Source organism: Suncus etruscus, chromosome 9, assembly GCF_024139225.1.
Source record: "Suncus etruscus isolate mSunEtr1 chromosome 9, mSunEtr1.pri.cur, whole genome shotgun sequence".
Lineage (NCBI taxonomy): Eukaryota > Metazoa > Chordata > Mammalia > Eulipotyphla > Soricidae > Suncus > Suncus etruscus.
The window spans coordinates 115,144,565-115,167,364 of record NC_064856.1 but is presented as its reverse complement, the minus strand read 5'-3'; the positions used below and the strand labels follow the sequence as shown (position 1 = coordinate 115,167,364).

General features: G+C 59.3%; 1 protein-coding gene across 1 annotated transcript in view; it reads right to left on the bottom strand.

Annotated features, from left to right (window-relative positions):
- Window positions 1-20,049, bottom strand: part of MUC2 (mucin 2, oligomeric mucus/gel-forming) — a 28,264-nt gene extending 8,215 nt beyond the window's left edge. The window contains exons 1-30 of the mRNA XM_049780928.1: window positions 19,974-20,049; window positions 19,322-19,589; window positions 18,296-18,410; window positions 18,120-18,210; window positions 17,346-17,455; window positions 17,032-17,242; window positions 16,818-16,943; window positions 16,410-16,527; window positions 15,560-15,698; window positions 15,369-15,479; window positions 15,024-15,093; window positions 14,780-14,917; window positions 14,504-14,668; window positions 14,092-14,186; window positions 13,785-13,911; window positions 13,408-13,663; window positions 13,202-13,254; window positions 12,552-12,652; window positions 12,186-12,337; window positions 11,950-12,088; window positions 11,759-11,869; window positions 11,488-11,667; window positions 10,284-10,523; window positions 9,736-9,892; window positions 9,426-9,557; window positions 9,067-9,214; window positions 8,466-8,506; window positions 6,622-6,825; window positions 6,349-6,375; window positions 116-5,878 (exon numbers count right to left, since the gene is read on the bottom strand). Of these exons, the coding sequence (XP_049636885.1) occupies window positions 116-5,878; window positions 6,349-6,375; window positions 6,622-6,825; window positions 8,466-8,506; window positions 9,067-9,214; window positions 9,426-9,557; window positions 9,736-9,892; window positions 10,284-10,523; window positions 11,488-11,667; window positions 11,759-11,869; window positions 11,950-12,088; window positions 12,186-12,337; window positions 12,552-12,652; window positions 13,202-13,254; window positions 13,408-13,663; window positions 13,785-13,911; window positions 14,092-14,186; window positions 14,504-14,668; window positions 14,780-14,917; window positions 15,024-15,093; window positions 15,369-15,479; window positions 15,560-15,698; window positions 16,410-16,527; window positions 16,818-16,943; window positions 17,032-17,242; window positions 17,346-17,455; window positions 18,120-18,210; window positions 18,296-18,410; window positions 19,322-19,589; window positions 19,974-20,049 (9,664 nt within the window). The remainder of the gene's footprint in view (window positions 1-115; window positions 5,879-6,348; window positions 6,376-6,621; window positions 6,826-8,465; window positions 8,507-9,066; window positions 9,215-9,425; window positions 9,558-9,735; window positions 9,893-10,283; window positions 10,524-11,487; window positions 11,668-11,758; window positions 11,870-11,949; window positions 12,089-12,185; window positions 12,338-12,551; window positions 12,653-13,201; window positions 13,255-13,407; window positions 13,664-13,784; window positions 13,912-14,091; window positions 14,187-14,503; window positions 14,669-14,779; window positions 14,918-15,023; window positions 15,094-15,368; window positions 15,480-15,559; window positions 15,699-16,409; window positions 16,528-16,817; window positions 16,944-17,031; window positions 17,243-17,345; window positions 17,456-18,119; window positions 18,211-18,295; window positions 18,411-19,321; window positions 19,590-19,973) is intronic.
- Window positions 20,050-22,800: the final 2,751 nt, after the last annotated feature.

Below are 22,800 nucleotides of genomic sequence, written 5' to 3'. Positions count from 1 at the left end.
GCTGTCTTACAGGGCCAGCAGGGGCATCCAGGCACCTGCTGGAGGCCAGGAGAGGCAGAGTGCTCACTCTCCTGGGTCCATGAGCTCCCCTCAGGCCTTAAAGGGATAACAATACCTGGAGGGGTGCTGCCAGGGTGAGACGGAGTGGCAGGTGGAGTGCTTCTGACAGTAGTGGGTGTCCCCTCTGTGGTGGTGGAGGCTGGAGGCTGGCTGGGCGTCTCCACAGTGGTGGACTCCGTGACAGGAGGCGAGGAGGTCACAGGAGGGGGCTTGGTGGTGGTGGGCTCCCCGGAGGGCACTGTAGTGGTGGTAACTGTGCTAGAGGATGAGGACTGGGTCCCAGCGGTGGTGGGAGTCGTGGTTCCTGGGGTGGTGGATGTTGTAGTTGTGATCTCCGTAGAGGTGGTTGTAGATGCTGTAGTTGGGGTCCCAGTGGGGATCGTGGTGGATGATGGAGTTGGAGAACCAGTAGGGGTGGTGGTTGGGGTTGTAGTTGGGGAACCAATGGGGGTCGTGGTGGATGATGGAGTTGGGGTCCCAGTGGGGGTTGTGGTGGGAGTTGTAGTTGGGGTCCCAGTGGGGGTGGGAGTTGTAGTTCCTGGTGTGGTGGATGTTGTGGTTGTGATCTCAGTAGAGGTGGTTGTAGATGCTGTAGTTGGGGTCCCAGTGGGGGTTGTGGTGGGAGTTGTTGTTGGAGAACCAGTGGGGGTGGTGGTGGATGATGGAGTTGGGGTCCCAGTGGGGGTTGTGGTGGGGGTTGTTGTTGGGGTCCCAGTGGGGGTTGTGGTGGGGGTTGTTGTTGGGGTCCCAGTGGGGGTGGGAGTTGTGGTTCCTGGTGTGGTGGATGTTGTGGTTGTGATCTCAGTAGAGGTGGTTGTAGATGCTGTAGTTGGGGTCCCAGTGGGGGTTGTGGTGGGGGTTGTTGTTGGGGTCCCAGTGGGGGTTGTGGTGGGGGTTGTTGTTGGGGTCCCAGTGGGGGTTGTGGTGGGAGTTGTAGTTGGGGTCCCAGTGGGGGTGGGAGTTGTGGTTCCTGGTGTGGTGGATGTTGTGGTTGTGATCTCAGTAGAGGTGGTTGTAGATGCTGTAGTTGGGGTCCCAGTGGGGGTTGTGGTGGGGGTTGTTGTTGGAGAACCAGTGGGGGTGGTGGTGGATGATGGAATTGGGGTCCCAGTGGGGGTTGTGGTGGGGGTTGTTGTTGGAGAACCAGTGGGGGTTGTGGTGGGAATTGTTGTTGGGGTCCCAGTGGAGGTTGTGGTGGGGGTTGTTGTTGGGGTCCCAGTGGGGGTTGTGGTGGGAGTTGTAGTTGGGGTCCCAGTGGGGGTGGGAGTTGTGGTTCCTGGTGTGGTGGATGTTGTGGTTGTGATCTCAGTAGAGGTGGTTGTAGATGCTGTAGTTGGGGTCCCAGTGGGGGTTGTTGTTGGAGAACCAGTGGGGGTGGGGGTGGATGATGGAGTTGGGGTTCCAGTGGGAGTTGTGGTGGTAGTTGTAGTTGGAGAACCAGTGGGTGTGGTGGTGGATGATGGAGTTGGGGTCCCAGTGGTGGTGGGAGTCGTGGTCCCTGGGGTGGTGGATGTTGTAGTTGATATCTCAGTTGTGGTGGTGGCGGATGATGGAGTTGGGGTCTTAGTGGAGATGGTGGTGGGAGTTGGGGTTGGGGACCCAGTGGTGCTGGTGGTGGGAGTTGTAGTTGGGGTCCGAGTAGTGGTAGTTGTGGGTGTTGGGGTTGGAGTCTCAGTAGAGCTGGTAGTGGGAGTTGGTGTTGGGGTTTCACTTGGCGTGGTGGTGCTGAATGTTGGGGTTTGAATGCCAGTGGGGGTGGTAGTCATGGTCCCTGGGGTGGTGGTGGTGGAAGTTGAGGTCTGAGTAGATGTGGTGGTGACAACAATGCTGGGGGTTGATGTTGGGGGCTCAGTGGATGCAGTTGTGGTGGGAGTTGTGACCTCAGGTGTCATGGATGTTGGACTTGATGTTTCTTTGGAGGTGGTAATAGTAGGGGTCAGGGTTGGGGACTCTGTAGAGATTGTGGTGGTAAAAGTACTCTGGGTTGGGCTAGTGGGGGTAGTGGTGGTAGTTGTTGTTCCTGGGGTGGTAGATGTTGGTGTTGGGGTCCCAGTGGGGGTGGTGGTGGGAGTTGTAGTCTCAGTGGGAGTAGTGGTCTCTGAGGTGGTGGATGTTGTAGTTATGATTTCAGTAGAGGTGGTTGTAGATTTTGTAGTTGGGGTCCCAGTGGGGGTGGTGGTAGATGATGGAGTTGGGGTCCCAGTGGGGGTGAGGGTGGGAGTTGTAGTTGAGTGGCCAGAGGGGGTGGTGGTAGATGATGGAGTAGGGGTCCCAGTGGGGGTGGTGGTTGGAGTTGTAGTTGTGGTCTCAGTAGTGGTGGGAGTCGTGGTCCCTGGAGTGGTAGATGTTGTGGTTGTGATCTCAGTAGAGGTGGTTGTAGATGCTGTAGTTGGGGTCCTTGTTGGGGTAGTGGTTGGAGTTGGAGTTGGGGAGCCAGTGGAGATAGTAGAGGAGGATGGTGTTGGGGTCCCAGTGGGGGTGATGGTGGGAGTTGTAGTTGAGTGGCCAGAGGGGGTGGTGGTAGATGATGGAGTTGGTGTCCCAGTGGTAGTGGGAGATGTGGTCCCTGGGGTGGTAGGGCTTGAAGTTGGAGATCCAGTGGAGGTGCCAGTTGATGTTGTGGTTGGCATCTGAGTTGATGTGGTGGTGGTGGGAGATGATGTCCCTGGGGTTGTGGATGTTGTAGTTGAGGACTCAGAGGTTGTTGTGGTCGGGGTCTGAGTGGAGGTGGTGGTGGGCGTTGGCGTTGGGGTCTCAGTGGAGGTGGTGGTCGAGAAGGGACTTGTAGTGGTTGGCTTTGAGGTCTCAGTGGTGGTGGTGGTAATGGGAGTTGTGGTGGTCTCTGGGATCCTCGTGGTGGTTATTTGACTACAGTACCCACAGCAGTAGACGTTGACCTCGTAGTTGAGGCAGAAGGGCTGAGGGATGGGTCCCCCTGGCTTCTGGTCCTGGTTTCTGCACACCAGTCCATGGGTGAGGTTGCAAGTCACTTTCTGTCCCAGGCTCTCGAGGGAGGCGTTGGGGTACATCACGGCCCTGCAGGAGATGTTTTCTGCCCACGTATTGTCTTCACAGATGCCCACGATGGACTCATTATCTCCTCCTGGTTTGGTAAAGTCTGGTTTCCCGGAGTCCACCCATCCTGTCCATTTGCAGTCTTCATCACATGTTGTTGGTGAGGTTGGGGATGCAGTGGGTGTTATTGGTGAGGTGGTCGAAGCGGTGGTTGGAGAGGTGGTGAGGGTGGTTGTGGAGGTGGTTGGGATTGGAGACTCAGTGCTGGTGAATGGTGTGGTTGGGGTCCCCACGGTGGTGGTAGGTGTCATGGTTGATGTCACAGTGAAAGTAGGGGTTGAGCGTTCAGTGGTAGTAGTACTGCTGGGGGTTGTGCCTGTACTGGTGGGTATTGGTGTCGGCGTCTGTGTGGAGGTCCCAGTGGGGGTTGGAGTTGTAGTTGGGATCCCAGTGGTGGTGAGAGTCGTAGTCCCTGGCATGGTAGATGTTGTGGTTGTGATCTCAGTAGAGGTGGTTGTAGATGCTGTAGTTGGGGTCCCAGTGGGGGTAGTGGTTGGAGTTGGAGTTGGGGAGCCAGTGGAGATAGTAGTGGATGATAGAGTTGGAGTCCCAGTGGGGGTGATGGTGGGAGTTGTAGTTGAGTGGCCAGAGGGGGTGGTGGTAGATGATGGAATTGGGGTCCCAGTGGGGGTGGTGGTTGGAGTTGTAGTTGGGGTCCCAGTGGTGGTGGGAGTCGTGGTCCCTGGCGTGGTAGATGTTGTGGTTGTGATCTCAGTAGAAGTGGTTGTAGATGCTGTAGTTGGGGTCCCTGTTGGGGTAGTGGTTGGAGTTGGGGAGCCAGTGGAGATAGTAGAGGAGGATGGAGTTGGGGTCCCAGTGGGGGTGATGGTGGGAGTTGTAGTTGAGTGGCCAGGGGTGGTGGTGGTAGATGATGGAGTTGGGGTCCCAGTGGGGGTGGTGGTAGGAGTTGTAGTTGGGGTCCCAGTGGTGGTGGGAGTTGTGGTCCCTGGCGTGGTAGATGTTGTGGTTGTGATCTCAGTAGAGGTGGTTGTAGATGCTGTAGTTGGGGTAGTGGTTGGAGTTGGAGTTGGGGAGCCAGTGAAGATAGTAGAGGATGGAGTTGGGGTCCCAGTGGGGGTGATGGTGGGAGTTGTAGTTGAGTGGCCAGAGGGGGTGGTGGTAGATGATGGAGTTGGTGTCCCAGTGGTAGTGGGAGATGTGGTCCCTGGGGTGGTAGGGCTTGAAGTTGGAGATCCAGTGGAGGTGCCAGTTGATGTTGTGGTTGGCATCTGAGTTGATGTGGTGGTGGTGGGAGATGATGTCCCTGGGGTTGTGGATGTTGTAGTTGAGGACTCAGAGGTTGTTGTGGTCGGGGTCTGAGTGGAGGTGGTGGTGGGCGTTGGCGTTGGGGTCTCAGTGGAGGTGATAGTGGGTGTTGGCGTTGGGGTCTGAGTGGAGGTGGTGGGCGTTGGCGTTGGGGTCTGAGTGGAGGTGGTGGTGGGCGTTGGCGTTGGGGTCTCAGTGGAAGTGGTGGTCGAGAAGGGGCTTGTGGTTGGCTCTGAGGTCTCAGTGATGGTGGTAATGGGAGTTGTGGTGGTCTCTGGGATCCTCGTGGTGGTTATTTGACTACAGTACCCACAGCAGTAGACGTTGACCTCGTAGTTGAGGCAGAAGGGTTGAGGTATGGGTCCCCCTGGCTTCTGGTCCTGGTTTCTGCACACCAGTCCATGGGTGAGGTTGCAAGTCACTTTCTGTCCCAGGCTCTCGAGGGAGGCGTTGGGGTACATCACGGCCCTGCAGGAGATGTTTTCTGCCCACGTATTGTCTTCACAGATGCCCACGATGGACTCATTATCTCCTCCTGGTTTGGTAAAGTCTGGCTTCCCGGAGTCCACCCATCCTGTCCATTTGCAGTCCTCGTCACATGTTGTTGGTGAGGTGGTAGAAGAGATGGTTGGTGTGGAGGTTTGAGGTGTGGTGGTTGGTGAGGTGATGGTAGATAAGGTTGTCGTGGAGGTGGGTGGTAGTGTCGTAGATGAGAGTGGTAGTGTCGTAGATGAGACGACTGTCGGTATGGTGGTTACCAAGGTGGTAGAGGAGATGGTTGGTGTGGTGGTTGGAGGTGCAGTTGGTGTGGTGGTTGGAGGTGCAGTTGGTGTGGTGGTAGGTGAGGCTGTAGAGGTGGTGGTTGGTGAGGTGGTCGTCGGCGAGGTTGTAGAAGCAGTGGTGGTTTTTGTGATGGTAGATGAGACAGTCGATGTGGTTGTTGGAGGTGTGGTTGGTGTGGTAGTCGAATGTGTGATTATGGTGGTTGGCGACGTTGAAGAGGTGGTAGTTGGTGATATGGTAGAGGAGACGGTCGGTGTGGAGGTTGGAGGTGTGGTGGTTGGTGAGGTGGTAGAGGAGGCGGTCGGTGTGGAGGTTGGAGGTGTGGTGGTTGGTGAGGTGGTAGAGATGGTGGTAGTTGAGGTGGTAGAGGTAGTGGTTGGAGCCGGGGTGGGTGGTGAGGGAGTGGGACACTCGTCCATTGGCAAACAACAGTTAACTCTGATCTTGTAGTCATAACAGATTCCAAAGGGTCCATTTCCGAGCTGGTCTTCATTCCGGCAGACAAAACCAGAGGAGACATCACACAGCACCTTCTGGCCCAGCTCCTCCAAGCTGAGGTGGGGCTCCTTGGCCGATCGGCACTCTATGTCCTCTGGGGCCTGGCACACACTGTCAAAGCTCTCCTGGTCACCCCCCTCAAAGTTGTTGTTTGGGCGGTTCTCATTGATCCAGTCAGACCAGAAACAGCACACTTCTAGGAAGGAGAGAAAAGAGTCATCCCTGGGTGCCCTGGGAAGCCCCACCATCTTCTTCTGAGGACAGGCTGCTGCCTAAGAGGCCACTCTTGCTCGGAAGCCAGCCTGGAGGAACAGACTAAGTCCCAGCTCCTATCCTGCCTCTTCCACTACTGCCTGGGATGCCAGAACCACAATTGGTGCATCACAGAAGGGCAACCTGGAGGGGCTGCGGCCCCACCTTGACTAATAGCACCCCCACTCAGACTCCTCAAGCGCCTGGGCAAGACCCTGGACTCAGCCAATCAGAATTAAGAACCACTGTTGGGCTTGTTGTTGAGAGGTAGACTCGGCCAATCAGAATTAAGAAAACACTGTAGGGCATGTGTCCTGGACTCAGCCAATCAGAATCCAGAGACCACTTTGGGGCATGTATTAGGAGGCCATGACTCATGTCCCGGATTCCTGGCAGAAGCTGCCAACAACTTACTTGGAGTAGTTGAGGAAGGAGGCGAGGCTGCAGCCAGGGAGAGAGAAAAGAAAGGTGCGTTAGTGGGCTGGGACATTACGATGTGTTCTCACCACCCAGGGCACTTACAACACCCCCCGAATCCCTTCACTCTGCACTGGCTCCCATGGCCTGCACCTAGGAAGCGTGTCCCAACGCGATGTATCTGTCCCCTCCCATCCCACATGATCCTGTTCCAACAGGCCATCTCTTCGAGGATGCAGCAGCCCCAGACATGAGCTGTGTGGTCCTCACCTGTGCTCGGCGTGGTGGTGGTGGTGGTGGTGGTGGTGGTGGTTCTGATGGTGGTGGTGGTGATAGGGCTCGTGGATGGTGGCGGGTAAGACGAGGGTGTTGGGGTGGCCACACAGATGTTGAAATGCTTCTCCACTGTGCCATTGGGTCCACAGATCTCCCAGTAGCAGAAGGAGCCATCTTGGGTGTAGTTGACAAGCTTCCCTGGAAGGTTGGGGAGGATACATCAACAAGACTGGAGCAGACAGACTCCTCATGGACAAATCAGAGGGAAGAGATGGACAGATATTTCCTCACAGAAAGCCAAATTGGTAAAATAAAAAAAATAAAAGTAAAAACTTCTCGTGGTTTAAAAAATCCAAATTGAGGTAGAGCAAGAGCATAGTGGGGAGGGCGTTTGTCTTGCACATGGCCAATCGGGTTCAATCCCTGGCATCTCATAGGGTCTCCCAAGCCTGCTAGAAGTAATTCCTGAGCGCAAAGAATTAACCTCTGAGCACTGTCAGGTGTGGCTAAAAAATTAAAATAAATGACATTTTAAAAAATTAAAAAATAATTTAATGGAAATAAAGGAAAAATTCCAAAAGACTCACATCTGGGAAAATGCACATCAAACATTACAGATCAAATCAAAACAAGGAGATACCACCACACTCCAGAAACTGGTCCTCATCACAACCGCTCTAGCCCCTCATCACAAAGAATAAAATAACCAATGTTGGTGTGGATGGGGGGAGGGGGCCCCTCATTCACTGCCGGTGCGAATGTCAACTGGCCCAGCCCAGCCTTTTTGATAAACAATATGGACATTCCTCAGAGAAACTGGGAACTGAGCTCCTATATGAACCAGCAATTTTAGTCATGAGAATATACCCTAAAGGCACAAAAGCACAATGCAGAAAAGCCCTGTGCACTCCCAAATTCAATCTGGAAACAACCCAAGTGCCAAGAACAGATGGGTGGATAGAGAATCTGGGGTATATCTAGACAATGGAATAATACACAGCTATTAGAAAAAAAAACTGTCATGACATTTGCTGATACACGGATAGATATGGAGAGCATCTTGAGGGAAATGAGTCAAAGGGAGGGGACAGACATGGAATGATCGCACTCACTTGCAGGATTTAAAGAAACATCATAGAAACTTATAGTAGGATTAAAATAAGAGAAATAAAGACCAGGATGACTGGTCCTTGGTAGGAAGTTTGCCTCAATGGGGAGAGGACAGTGAGGGCAGAGAGGGAGCACTAGGACAGTGAGAGTTGGGAATGTGGACAAGAACTGGTGGCCAAAAGGAGATAAAGTGACATGCTGGATATCCCTTCAGTAACAGCACTGCAAATCACAGTGTCTAAAAGAAAAATCAAGAAATGAAAGAATTCTGCCCTATATGGAGGCTGGGGGGCAGGAAGGAAACTAAGAACAATGCTAGAGAAAAGAGGACACTCATGAAGGATGGGTGCTGGAACACTATACCACCGAAACTCAGTCAGGAACAACTTTGTACCTCACTTGAGTCAATAAATTTAAAAAAAATTAATAACCAGAAAGAAAAAGACAGAGACCCCCTGGCCCCCAAAGGCTGCCCCAGAGAGGGTATCCCAGTGGGTGTCACCCACTGCAACAGAGACTATCTCAGAGCCCTAATCAACTCCCCTCAGAACACAGGATCCCGGGAGAGGAGGATGCTGTAAATCACAGGTGGATCCCATGTGTAGTGGATCCCAGGGGCAGAAAGGGAGGTCCCCTACCACCCCCCACGCCCAAGGGCCCAGAGTCCTGCTCCTCTTGGTGGTACCTGGCCTGTGAGTTAGGCCACCAGAGGGCAGAGCCCAGCTCACCTACGTCTGGTTTGCAATCAACTTTCGAAGCGTTGCATACACTGCAAAACAAAGTGGAAGGATGCCAGACCAGAAGACACACCCACTACTTGCCCAAGACCCCGCCCACAGGGCCCCAACACCTCCTCTGGAAAGGTCCCACCCCCTGCTTAAGGCCCCGCCCATTGCCTTAAGGCCCCACCCACTTCCCTGGCTAAGACCCTGCCATGGGCCCCACCCACCGCCCTAAAAGAGGCCCCGCCCAACCTGTATACTGAGGACATGCCCCCAGGAGCACCAGACTGGGTTCTAATTGGGACTGGGGGCCAGGAAGAATCACAGAGCACTGCTCTGGTCCATTCACCGGTCAAGAAGTGCTCTCTCAGGGGCCCGAGAGATAGCACAGTGGGTAGGGCATTGCATGTGGCAGACCCAGGTTCTATCCCTGCATCCTATAGGATCCTCCAAGCCTGCCAGGAGTAATTTCTGAGCACAGGGCCAGGAATAACCCCTGAGTGCCACTTGGTGTGGCCCCAAACAAAAATACTCCTCTCCGTGTGCTGGTACATGCATACAACACATGCATATGCTGACCTCCCCCCAGGCCCCAGGGTTCATGTACCATGACTGGCAGATGTCGTCAGAGGGAATGGACGCTTCCGGTGGATAGTGGGTGTCGTCCACGTAGCAGCCGCACTCGTCCTCCGTGACGCACCTCATATTGTCCTCGTCAAAGAGGGGCTTGCCCTCGGGGCAGCGGGGGTAGCAGCCTGTGGGCACAGAGCAGATGCTGAGACCACCACACTCACGTCTCCGGTCCTTACCCATTGTTCTCACCTCTCCAGAGGCCGGGGCTCCTCCACTAGACCTGGGGACCGCACCCACCTCCTATTCAGAGCCCCATGCCCTGCTGAGTGCCCTCTGCTCCTGACCTCATAACAGGGGCCCAGCTCAGTGTCCTGGCCCGCCCTGGGCACTCACCCTCCAGGTAGGACACGGAGATGTTGGAGTGGATGCCATTGAAGGTCCTGCAGGTCGCCAGGCTGCGGTTGCCGCATGGCTCATAGTGGAACTCGCACTCGTCACGGGGGTTGTAGTAGTCGCAGAAGATGGCTGGGGTAGGGGGAGGCAAGGGTCAGCGGGGGGTAGTGGGAACCAGCAGGGTCTGACCCAGGTCTGGCCAGCCCAGACATGTGGGCAAATTGAGTGGAGGATGAGGAGGAGGCTTGGACCTTGGATCCTGCAGGGACCCAGGCAATGGGGGCTGTCCCCTCCCCAGGTGGGCACTCACGGCACAGGTCAGGGGTTCTCCAGAACACGCAGGCGCCTTCCTTGGTACACTCCTGGGCGTAGGAGGCCACGGCTGAGCAGAAGCACTCGCAGTCACCACCAGAGTCGCAGGAACACGAGTCGTGGACGCAGGCCTCATAGAAGGGCATGGGGTCCACCTGGAGGGGCACCAGATGACATCTGAGTCTGAGATGTTTCCCCCGTCTGGGACCCCTGTGGGTGCCCAGGACAACACGCCAGAGCCTGGCACGGGATGGGCCTCCCAGGGTCTCGGGGCAGCTGCCGTCTGCAGACCCGCTGCCCTGGCCTCAAAAAGCAACTCACTGGTGGCGAAGCCACTGTCCCAAGCCCTATCTCCACACTGGCCCTGTCCACCCCTTCTGAGGTCAGTGTAGGATGGGGATTTGGGGTTGCAGTCACGGGTCTTGAGGTGAGCTGGGAATAGGCTGAGAGTGCAACAGATACAGTCGGACTGCCCTGAGTTCCTGCCCATCCCGCAGGGCACCCACCTGCTGCCCACAATCGTGCCCGGCACTCTCCCCACCCCACCTTTCCGTGGCAGGTCTGGAACGTTGAGGCCTTGATGATGCTGCACTGTTTCTCGGCCCACGCACGGCGGTGCGGGTTCTTGGAGCACGGGTCCGGGGTGGTGCTCACGTCCGGGCAGGTGGAGGCCTCCTTCCAGCTGTTGCCGAAGTCCAGCTCGCTCTCCACCACCATGTTGTCTCGCGTGGTGAATTCATTGTTGGAGCGTTGGTCAAAGTTGCCGCATAAGCCACACACAGTACCCTGCGGTAGGAGTGGGAGGAGAGGGCATCAGGGGAATCCCGAGAGAGGACAGAGTCTGGTGAGGGTGTGGTCACTGTGGGGATGGCCTAGGTAGGTAAGATGGCATAGGCCATAGGCAAGGCCTGGCATAAGGCATGGTCTTGTGAGTGTGGCTCTGATAGACCTGGTATTGGGCATGTCCTAGTTGTGTGGCAGTGACCTAGAGAGAATAATGTGGGGCGTGGTCTGGATGGGGGCATTGTCTTGTGGGCGTGGCTTAGGCAGACTGGTGAGGGGCAAGACTTGGGATGGGAGCATGGTCTTTCTGGGTCTGTGTGGAGTGGGGCCTGGGATAGGGGCGAGGTTTCACAAGCATGGCCCAAGAGTGATGGCTAACCATTTGAGCCCAAACTGCCGCACAAAACCAAAGAATTTCCTCAAAGTGCCAGCACGTCAATTAAACCTTTATAACAAGATTTTAGTATCTAAAAACTCTTTATAGGGGCCGGGCGGTGGCGCTAGAGGTAAGGTGCCTGCCTTGCCTGCGCTAGCCTTGGACGGACCACAGTTCGATCCCCGGCGTCCCATATGGTCCCCCAAGCCAGGAGCAACTTCTGAGCTCATAGCCAGGAGTAACCCCTGAGCGTTACCGGGTGTGGCCAAAAAAAAATAAAAAATAAAAACTCTTTATAAATTTATTAATTGCGGGACTTCCCGTGTGCCAGCTGCAAGGCCTTCGTGTGCCACAGGTTCGCCATGGCAGGCTTAGGAGGTAGAAAGATGTGAGCAGGCTTAAACTGGTGTGGCCCATGATGAGGCACGATCTTTGGGACGTGGTCATTGTGTGGGCGTGACCGAGGTGGAATGATGTGAGGTGGGGCCTGGGATGGCATATGGTCTTATGGGCAGGGCCCAACTAGAATGAGGGGGCCGGCTCGGTATGGAGCTGGGCCTGGGTACCAAGGGGGCTTCGGTGGCCACTCACCTTGTAGGAAGGAGCGAGCTTGACAAAGACGGTGGTCCTCTTGTCCCAGATGACGATGAGGCCGATGCTGGCCTCCACCACCAGGTACAGGCCCACCTCCCGGGTGGTGTAGGTGACGTGGTGGCCCTGGTCCCTGTGGATTACGACGCGGTGCTTTTCCTCCAGCTTCAGCTCTGTCCTCTGCAATCAGAGAGAGCAGGCCCGTCATCGGCCTGACCTGTGCCAAGGTCCCCTGAGAAGACGCACCTCAGGATGGGGGTGTCTCACTCACCCCCATGAAGATCTTGATGGCCTTGGAGCAGGTGACGCCAGTGGTGCCGCAGGGCACGTTCTCGGTGACCACGCTGAAGGTGCCCCTCGAGGAGTTGTGGCCACAGTAGTCCTGAGGACGGGGTCGGGTATGAGCCAAGAACCCTGGGGAGCCTGCCCCGGCCCCAGCCCTTGCACCCCACCCCGCCACACCTGAGCCACCACGTAGGAGCAGTGACCATCAAAGTCATAGTATTTCCCGTCAAAGGTGATGTAGTGGCCGCTGCCATAGATGGTACAGGTACCGTAGCAGACGTTCTCAGTGCACTCCCAGCGTCCCTTCTGGCATGTGCTGCGGGCAGCCGACACGGGGTACAGAGTTACAGCCCCTGCCGCCCTAGCCCCCCATAGCCCCCAAGGCCCCTACACACAACCACAGTCCGACTCACCAGGTGTTGCAGTCCACCTCGATCTTCTCCCCGGGGGAGAAGAGGTCCTGGTTGTGCGTGCAGGTACAGTCCTCCTCCTTCACGCAGCCGCCGCGTCCATCGTCCAACAGCCCCTCTGGACACACGCAGCCGCTCACACATTCCGTATGATACTGGGGGGTGCACGGGGCAGGAGTGAGCTGCAGGTGCCCCATCCTGGGCCCCCCTGCTTCCCCTCGCTGTCCTCTCCTCAGAGCCCCCTGGGTCCGGGAAGGGCAGCAGCCAGCCTGCACCAGCCTGCCTAGCCCTGCCAAGGAACCGCGACCTTGGCGGCCACCCCCCTCCCCGGGCCAGAAAGTGCAGAGCCAGGGGCCGCCCTGCACGCACGTAGCCTGTGGCCAGCGTCTGGCAGCTGAGGGGGCGAGGGGTCCTGATGGCCAGAGCGGTCATGTTGCTGCAGTCCACGAGCCTCTTCGGGGCTGGGCAGCCTGCAGGAGGGAAAGGCAGGGAAGGGGCCTGAGCGGGAGCGTGGGGAGGCTGTGGGCGTGGCCGGGAGGGGCGTAGCCAATGAGCGGGACTGTGGGACCTGTGGGAGGGCGGGGCTTTGGGACCGGAGGACCATTGAGTGCGAGCGTGAAGCAGGTGGCGGGCGGGGCCTACAGGTGGGCGGAGCCTCTGGAGGGCGGGGCATAAAGGAGAGCCGGACCATTGAGAGTGTAGAGCAGGCTGTGGGCGGGGCCAGGCTGGGGCCACTAAGAGCGTGAAGCGTGCTGTGGGCGGGGCCTACAGGGGGCGGGAACTGAAGGAGGGCTTGGCCAATGAGCGAATGAGGAGCAGGATGTGGGCGGTGAAGCATACTGTGGGCGGGGCCTGAAGGAGGGCTTGGCCAATGAGCGAAGGAGGAGCAGGCTGTGGGCGGGGCCTAGGGAGGGCGGGGCCTCTGAGCCTGATCCTGGGGCAGGCTGGGGTGGGCTGTGCTGGGTGCGGAACCCACAGGACAGTGGCCTCGGGGTGCCTGACTCCTCGGGTCCACTTACTCTGTCCCAGCAGCTTGACCTGCATGCAGTGCAGCCTCCCGTTCTTGCAGACACTGTGAGCGAGAGGAAGAGGGAAAGGGAGAGAGCGGTGAGCAGGTCTGGCTGCAGGAGCACGGGCTCACCAGGATCCTGTAGTGCCCCCCCCCACACACACCCTGGGTCCTGATCCCCCCCTGGGCCCTGATCCCCCACCCCAGGGCACCCACCAGCGTTCCTCCTGCCGCAGCACCACCTCGCCTGCCTCCAGGTAGAGGCCGCGGTGGTAGCAGGAGCACTTGGCCAGGGGCACGCAGCGACCTTTCTCGTCCAGGAAGGTGTGGTCCGGGCAGCCGCAGCCGTCCACGGGAGCGAAGCCACGGAGGCAGTGGGAGTCGGGCTCGGACAGCGAGCGGCACGTCTGCTGGCAGGTGGTGAGGTTGTAGAGGAAGACCTGGGAGTTGGGGCAGGCACCCACGTCCTTGTCTGCGGGAAGGGGCGCGAGTGAGAAGGACCAGGGGCACCAGTGGCCATCAGGGCCTTCCTGGGAGAAGGTGACAGCAGCGGGACCCTCCCTGACCCCCCCGGGGGCCTGCCAGGGACTCACTGCAGACACGTTCGCGCCAGCCCCAGAGCATGACACCCTTGGCGGCGCAGGCGCGGGCGTAGGAGGACAGGGCGGCACACATGCAGGCCTCGTTGTTCTGACAGTTGCAAGTGTCGTACTTGCACCTCTGTGGGGACACGAGAGGGGTGTCAGCGGACACGACACACACGCTCACTCATCCATGCATGCACCTGCTTACACATGTGTACTAACACTCTCCTGTGCACATTCTCTGCCCTCTCCAGCAGAGCTGCCTGGCCATAGGTGAGACCACGGGGCAGAGTAGGGTGAGGCGGGCGATGCCTACCTTGTAGTACTCAGCTGGGTCCACAGCAGAGTGACACCGGGCGAAGGGCGTCTCTGCCTTCCGGAGCAGGGAGCACCAGTGCTCAGCGTAGTTGGCTGCAGGAGGGAGGGACAACATCTCAGTGGGGGGCTGCTGCCAGATCGCCCCCAGCCAGAACTCCCTCTCACTAGTCACCACCGGGAGTCCCAGTTCAGGCTCCCCCAGGTCGGCCCAGGATAGGAGGGGTCCATGCCCTCCCTCGGCGGGTGGGCTGAGTTGCCTGGCACTGCGGCTTCATGTGGCCCCGACTCCCCACCCATGGCCGGGACTGTCAAGGCGGGTGTAAGACCCCGAGGTGCCTAGCTGAACAGGCAGCCTGCCCCACCCATCCGTCAGCCCCTCGGGCTCTCCCAGCAGGAGCCTCTGCGCTCACCACTCTCGATGTTGAGGGAGCAGGGATCATCCAGCCAGTCCAGTTGGTCGTGGCAGCTGGACTGGGCCTTCCAGGTGTTGGCAAAGCTGGCCCCAGTGGCCTCCACCAGTCCGCCAGGCGTCTTGAAGTCGTCACCCGCCAACCCGTTGAAGTTCCCGCAGAGACCTGCGAGGATGGCGGAGAGGATAGCCTTGTGCTGGAGATTCTGGGGCTAGGAGGGGAGGCCCCTGACCCTGCACCCTTGCACCCCTGGTCCTGGGGCGGGAGGTCACTCACCCTGCATGCGACCCTGTGCCGCCTGTTCCATTCTCACGAAGAGCTGCAGCACCGGCACCAGCTGCACCTGCAGCTGCATACCAAAGCCCGTTTCCACGATGATATGGTAGGACGAGGGTTGGAAGACGGAGAAGCTCGCTGCAAGAGAGGAAGACAGGTGAGGGCACAGACAGGCGAGGGGGGCAGCCTCGGCGGCCAGTGGGTGGAGGAGCCTCCTCCATCGCCATCCCCACGCAGGACTCACCGGCCACATGTGGCAGGTTCACCCTCAGGTCGTTCAGCAGGACGCTGCCATCAGACTTAAAGGCCACCACCTGCAGGGAGGCAAGGAAACTCGGGGCTCAGTGGGTGGGCGTGGCCGGGGAGCCTGGGTGGACGTGGTCATGAGGGGCGTGGGTGGTTGCGTGTGGTGGGCATGACCTGGAAAGTTGGGCAAAATGGGTTGGAAGGGAGAGTGGTCAGTGAATTGGATGAGTTTGGTCACAGGGGCGTGGCCTGAGCTAAGCCTGGACTTCGTGGCCACCAAGGGCATGTCCGGGGCGGGGCCCTAGTGGGGCGTGCTCTGGAGGGGCCCTGGAGGGGCACCCACGTTTTTCTTCTTGTCTAGGAGCAACACCACCGTCTTGAGGCACGTCTGCTTGTCTGTGGAGCCGCAGGGCCCCAGCTCACCCAGGAGGGCGTAGGAGTCGTTGTGATCGCCCTGCAAGAGGCCGGGAATGGAGTCGCTTGGGCAGACCAGCCCCCCTTCCAGCCCCACACCCCGGGCCGGGCCCCACCTACCCTCATCAGCACATAGTAGCAGTCCCCGTGGAAGGTGTATTTCTTTCCATCGAAGGTGGTGATGTGAGAGCCACCTTCCAGGGCGCAGGTGCCGGGGCACGGGAGATTCTTGCAGGACCAGCGGCCGGCTTGGCAAACGCTGGGGCAAGCGGGGAGAGCGTCAGGCCTTGCCCCTCCACGCCTCAACACGGCCCAGTGGCCCTGAGCGGCTGATGTGGGTGCTGGCCCCGAACCTCCATTCTTCAACTCTGCCCTAATACTACCCTGAGTGGCCATGATGGACGCTGGGCCTCCCTCTCCAAGCCACAACTCTGCCCCATCTCCTGCGTGGTGAATGCTGGACCCACCACTCCATTCCTAAACCCCACGCACACTGTCCGGAACGGCCAATGTGGACACTAGGCGAGCCCCAACTTTTCTTTTCTTTTTTTTTTTGTTTTTTGTTTTTTGTTTTTGGGCCACACCTGGCGGTGCTCAAGGGTTACTCCTGGCTGTCTGCTCAGAAATAGCTCCTGGCAGGCACAGGGGACGATATGGGACACCAGGATTCGAACCAACCACCTTAGGTCCTGGATGGGCTGCTTGCAAGGCAAACGCCGCTGTGCTATCTCTCAGGGCCCAGAGCCCCAACTTTTCTCAACTCTGCCCACACTGCCCTGAATGGCCACTGTGGGTGCTGGCCGCGCCCCTCCACATCTGACTCTGACCCACTGTCCTAAATGCCCAGTGTGGACGCTGGCCCCGCCTCACTATTCCTAAACTCTGCCCCCAATGCCCTGAATGGCCACTGTGGACGCTGGTCCCGCCCCTCCATGCCCGACTCCGCCCCCGGGCCCTGGCCTGCACCTACCAGTGTTCACACTCGTTGGTGACCTGCTGTCCAGGGGCGTACAGGTGGCCGTGCAGTTTGCAGTGACACTGGCTCACGGGGATGCAGCCACTGCCAGCAATGTCGTCAAACACAGTGCCTGCAGAGTGGGGGGAGTTGCCGTTACTCCCAGCAAGTGCTAGAAACCCCCCGAGGTAGGGGCAGGGGAGAGGGGGGATGTGTAGGCACCTCCGTGTCCCCAGACTGAGGAAGTGCATGGGCAGAGGAGGACCAGAGGTGCTCCTGGGATCACCACCAACAACAACCACCGCTGACATGCTGTGTCCCAGGGCCTTTGCACCTTCTCCCTCAGCCTTGCCCTGCCAGTCCTTGTCCCCTGGCCCCACCCGACCGCCACAAACACACCCCGCTGTCACCCCTGCACCGCACCTTCAGGGCAGAAGCAGCCGTCCATGGCGTGCTCCTCGCACAGGCTGCTGACCTCCAGGTGAGAGCAGGTGTCCATGCAGGGGGAGCCGCTCTCCATGTAAACCATGTTCCTTGGGCAGCTCTTGGCTGCAAGTGCGCGAAACGCAGTGAGTGGGCGAGTGGACGAGTTGGGGGTGGGTGGGCTCCCGGGCTCCCCTGCCTGCACCCCACTTACGGCAGAGCGTGGCGGTCCTCCAGTTCCCGGGGCGCCCGCCGGAGTGGGAGCACTGGCGGGAGTACTCGGCCAGGGTGCTGCAGACGCAGGCGTCGCCCAGCGTGCACCGACAGCGGTCCTGCATGCAGGCCTGCACGTAGAGCTCGCGGGGGGCCCGGTCCTGGCAGTCCTCGAAGGCCTCCAGGCTCAGCAGCCGCTCGCACTCGGTGCGCTGGGAGACGGGAGACAGGAGAGGCGCACGGTGGAGCGGGCGCCTGGGGGAGGGTTCCCCTGTCCTGTCCTGTCCTGTCCTGGGGCCACGGCTTCCCACTCACGTATTTAGAGCAGGAATCGGGGGCCGAGGGCTCCTCGGGGTCCTCACACTCGGCTTCGGGCTTGTTGATTTTCTGCATGTTCCCGAACTCCACAGCACTGAAGGGCACTCCTGAGGGGCACAAAGTCAGCATCACAGAGGGACCCTGGACCCCCAGCAGGTCACCATAGGGACCACCAGACTCCTAGCACAGGCACCAGGAAGACCCCAGACTCCCAGCATAGGCCTCAGAGACCCCAGACCCCCAGACTTCCAGCACAGGCACCACGGAGACCCGAGACCCCTGGGCTCCCAACACAGGCCCCAAAGAGACCCTCATAGACTCCCAGAACCCAGCAGAGACTAGAGGGACCTGCCCAGACCCTCAGACTCCCAGCACAGGCACCGAGGGACACCCAGGCCCCCAGTCTCGCAACACAGGCCCCAAAGAGACCCTCCTTGACTCCCAGAACCTCAAAACCCAGCAGAGACCACAGGGACCCTCATAGACCCCCAAACCTCCAGACCTTCAGCAGTCACCAGCGGGACCCTCATAGACCCCCCCAAACCCCCGGATCTCCAGCACAGGCACTAAGGGACCCCAGACCCCCAGACTCCCAGCACAAACAACAGAGAGACAGACCCTCATAGACTCCCAGAACTCAATAAGGGACCACAGGAACTTTCCCAGATCCCCAAACCTCCAGGTCTCCAGCAACCACCAGAGGGACCCTCAGAGACACCCCCCCCAGGACCTTCAAACCCAGCACAGGCACCCGAGGGGCCCCACCCTCACCATCCGCCAGGAACTCGGAGTATGTCTGGAGGCCGTTGAAGTCCCCGCAGAGCCCGCACGTGTGGTTCCGGAATTTGCTGTCCAGCTCCAGCTGCAGGGAGGGGAGAGGGGAGTGGGCAGGGGTCCCCGGGGCCAGCTGGCAGGGGACACCCGGTGCCAGGGACCTCGTGTCTCACCATGAGCGAATCCTGCCGGTTCCACATGAGGGACAGGCCAGCGCGCGAGTACACCTTCGTGTAGGAGTCGCTCCTCTCGATGAGCAGCCCCGGGCTGTAGTGCGGGGTGCTGACCCTGCAGGCACCCACGGGCGTCAGGGCCTTGTACTATCAGCTGCCTACACCGCCCCGCCCGCCCTGCCCAGGAGAGGGGTGTTGGGCGGACTCCCCTCTGAGGGAAACCAAATCCCGGGATCAGAGGACGCCGGTCTGCAGGTGGGAAACCCGCTGGGCCAGACGGGCTTAGGACACCTCATTGTTCCCCACACAATGGCCGGGCGGGGGGCACTGGGGGCCCGTGGGCATTGCCGTAACCCAAGCCTGGGACCGGGAGAGGCTGCCCACGGACCCAGATCCGGGGCCCCAGGAAGATGAGGAACACCCCAAGCCCTCCCCAGGGCCAGGGCTCCCTCTTGGGGGGGGGGGGTTGCTGGGCACTCAGGGATACATGGCTGGGTTTTTTGGGGTGCTGGTCTGTTTCTCAAGGTGCAGGTTTGGGCTTTATGGGGGCAGGGCTGAGGTGACTTGGGGTGCAGAGCTGGGTTTTCTTGGGGTGCTGGTCTGTTTCTCAAGATGCAGATTTGGGCTTTCTGGGGAACAGGGCTGGGGTAACTTGGGGTACAGAGCTGGGTTTTCTTGGGGTACAGGTTTGGGTTTTCCAGGGGACAGGGCTGGGGTGACTTGGGGTGCAGAGCTGGGTTTTCTTGGGGTACAGGTTTGGGTTTCCCAGGGGACAGGGCTGGGGTGACTTGGGGTGCAGGACTGGGTCTTCTTGGGGTGCTGGTCTGTTTCTCAAGGTGCAGGTTTGGGTTTTCCAGGGAACAGGGCCAGGGTGACTTGGGGTGCAAGACTGGGTTTCTTTTCTTGGGGTACAGAGCTGAGTATGTCTCAAGGTACAGAGCTGGGTGTCTCGGGTGCTGGTCTGATCTGGGTAGTATTTGTTTTGGGTGCAAGTCTGTGTCTTAGGGTGCCGATGGCTATACTCACATGGCCCCGTTTACCACCGCCAGCTGCCGGGTGAGGTAGATGGTATCATCCTTTACGGTGAGCAAGACGGACTCGAGCTCGGGGTGTCCGCCCCGGCCCGGCCCACGCTTCACGTGCACCGCAAACTCCTTGTAGGCCCCTCGGCAGTGGGAGGCAAAGTTGTAGTCGCAGAGGCCAGGGAAGCGGAAGACGTCGCCGTCGAAGGTCTTGTAGTGGAAGTCGCCCCAGGTGCTGCAGACGTTGTGGCCATGGTTCCGGGACCTGCCTTCTGGGGACGGGTGGCCATGTGAGCGCCCCTGCATGCCCAAAGCTCACCTGCCACCCTCCTGTCCTGGACGGAGGACCCCTGACACAGCCGGGCCAACTGCAGCTCTGTGAAGCAGCCCTGCTGGGACCCACAGGTCGGTCTCTGGCCCGGCCACCCTGCACAAGCGACCTCGGCCACTTGGGGCCTGACAGAGCCTCTTGTCTAGAGGTCGGACCTTGGGCATCCCCTGATTGCCCAAAGCAGCGCCTCCAGATGCCCTGCCCCGGGTCCCCTTGGTCCCTGACCAATGAGGAGACCCAGACCCCCTCAGTCCCCCAAAGTGTTAGCGCAGGACTCTACCCGCTACCTAGGTTCTTCCTGCCTGTTTTCTGGGACCCCCCTTACCTCTGCGGAGCTCCTGGGTTCCGGCCGAGGCCAGGGCCAGACAGAGAGCCACTAGACAAGCTAGCGGCAGCCCCATGGTGGCCCTGAGGAGCAGGCAAGACAGACGGATGGACGGCGGGGTCCCGGCCTTATATGCCCAGCAGAGGGCGGGTTGGGCGGGCAGGCGGGTGGGGCGAGTGCTCGCCTCACACAAGACAGCTGTGGGGGCCCCGTGGGGAAATATTGGCTCAGCTTATCAACCTTTATCTTTTTATGGCACCCTGGCAGAGAGCCCGCAGGATGGGGTGGCAGGATGGGGAGGCCCGGTGACCCCAATTCCAACACACGCCTGCCCCCACCCACTCGTTCAGGTTGGCCGGGAGGCCCAGAGGGGTCCCCGCCCTATGTGACGCTTGGGGATACCCCACTGTCCAGCCTGCACTCTCATACCAGGCCCCCTCCCCATGGGGCCAGGGAAGGGGTTAAGTGGAGGTGGGTTCTGTGGGTGGCCTGAGTCCCGGACGGCCCCATGGCAGACCCTAATCTCCCTGACCCCGGCTGAGCTGTCTTTGGAATTATGTGTAATCAGAGCCAGGGAGCCTGGTGCTGGCCGGTGCTGGCTGTGGGCCAGACCGGCCTTCTGGGGTGGACAAGGGGTCCCCACAAATGCCCCAGCGCTCCTGGATCCCAAACAAGCAGCCCCGGAGATCTAGGGACCACTAACCTGCCACCTTCACTCGCCCCACCAAGAACAGCTGGGTAAATGGAGGCTGAGTAGTTGTAACTGGGAGAGCCACTGACCTCTGACCTGTCCAGAACAGTCTCAGGGCCTGTCCAGAATCCCCCAGTTCCAGGCCCAGGGGTGGTTGGTCTGTCACCTCCATGTTCCAGTGAACTGAGGGGTCAACCTGGGTCACTCCTAACTAGACCCCTGCCCCCCGCCACTTCCCTGGGTGTGCTGGGCACCCACGGACCCCCACAGCCACTCCATGCCAACCTCGGGGGCTGCTGTGGGGGAGGGGCTCCTCCTCGGTCCCTCCTGGGGACCCTGACATGGGCAGGCAGGAGCACCAGTGCCCAGTGGAGGAGGAGGAGCAGGATTAGAAACCAGAGCCCGCAGGTCCCGGGGTCGAGGGGCCACTCCCCATGGGGCCACGCCTGGCATGCAGCCTGGGAACCCACGGGCAGCGGGGAATTTCCATGGCGGCTGCTCAGGCAGGCACCTGGGCCCCTGGGACTGGAGGGACCAGAGGGGCAGGGACACCCAGGAAGGAGATGATGGGGCCCCTTGTCTGAGATGGCTCCTTGGTCTGAGAATGGGTCTCTGGACTGGGATCAGGGTCTCTGTTCTGAGATGTGGGGTCCCTTGTTTGTGTTGGGGTCCCTGGTCCGAGATGGAGGGTCTGTGGTCTGAGATGGGGTCCCAGGACTGAGATGTGGGGTCCCTGGTCTGAGATATGGGTCCCTGGTTTGAGTTGGGGCTTCTGGTCTGAGATGGGGAGTCCCTGGTCTGAGGTGAGAGGTCTGTGTCTGAGATGGGGTTCATGGTTTGAGTTAGGGGTTCCTGGTCTGCGATAGGGTCTGTGATCTGAGATGGGGGTCCCTGGTGTGAAATGTGGGTCCCAGGACTGAGATGTGCAGTCTGTGGTCTGAGTTAGGGTTTCTGGTCTATGCTGGGGTCCCTGGTATGAGATGCTGGGTCTCTGATCTGAGATGTGGGGTCCCAGGACTGAGATGTGGGGTCCCTGGTCTGATAAGGGGTCCCTGGTCTGAGGTGTGGTCCCTGGTGCCCCTCTGAACATCTGAGCTCTGCAGGCAGGGTTGGGGACTGACCATCATACCCGAGAGCCCCCCTACTTGTCCCGCCCTGACAGGTCACTCCTAAAGATGATCTGGATTTTACGACGTGGTGACCGGGAGGGACGCACGGATGTCACGGATGCATCCCTGAATGACAGTCCATCCAGCTCTGTCCACAAAGCCTGAGTCACCAGGAAGTGGGGAGCGGCCAGGGAGGTGTGCACCCCAGACTCCTCAGAGCCATCCTGTGCGACCACCAGGACTTATGGGTCATCAGTTCTGCCCTGTCCCCAGGCCTGTCCCTGGGACCAAAGATGTAAGGCTGGGAGGGTGAAGCCCTGATGAGCACCCAGCACCCACTCCAGGCCAGCCACCACCTCCCCCTCCTCTCTGTCTCCCTCTCCCTCTTCTCTCTCTACTCCTCTCTTGTCTCACTCTCCTTTTCTCTCTCCTCCGTCTCACTGTCCTCTCTCCACATCTCTATCACTGTGTGTATGTCTCTGTCTGTCTGTCTCTCTCTCCCTCCCCCACCCCCATATCTCTACTATTCTCCTGCTCCCTGACTCCAAATGGGCTTCAAAGGAGGAAAATTAAACCCAAGGAAAGGTCAGGTGCCCCACTCTCTGGGCAACCAAGGGGGCCCAGCCTCAAGGGGACAAGTCCCTGGCATGAGGCTTGGGCTGACAAAAGCCACCAGAGCTCCTGAGGTATCTGGAAGAGGAGCAGGTGGCAGCACAGATTGCCACCTCCCAGGTTCACAAGTCTCTCTGGAGGGTCTGGCTACACAGTCGTGGGGCCTCCTGCGGGCACTGCTCATAGAGGGCATGGGCACAGGCTGATGGTAGGAAGGGCCAGAGGTCATGCCAGCAACCATGGGTGGCTGGGCAGCAGGCTGAGTACTGCCCTTGCCTCATGAAAAAGGACCCCAAGCTCAAGAGACCAGATAGCCTTGGGGTCACCCCGCTCAACACCTGGTCCAGGGTAGCACCCTCACCCTGATCATTGTCCTTACCACCCAATGCAGGGCATGCCTTGGAGAAGCCCGGCT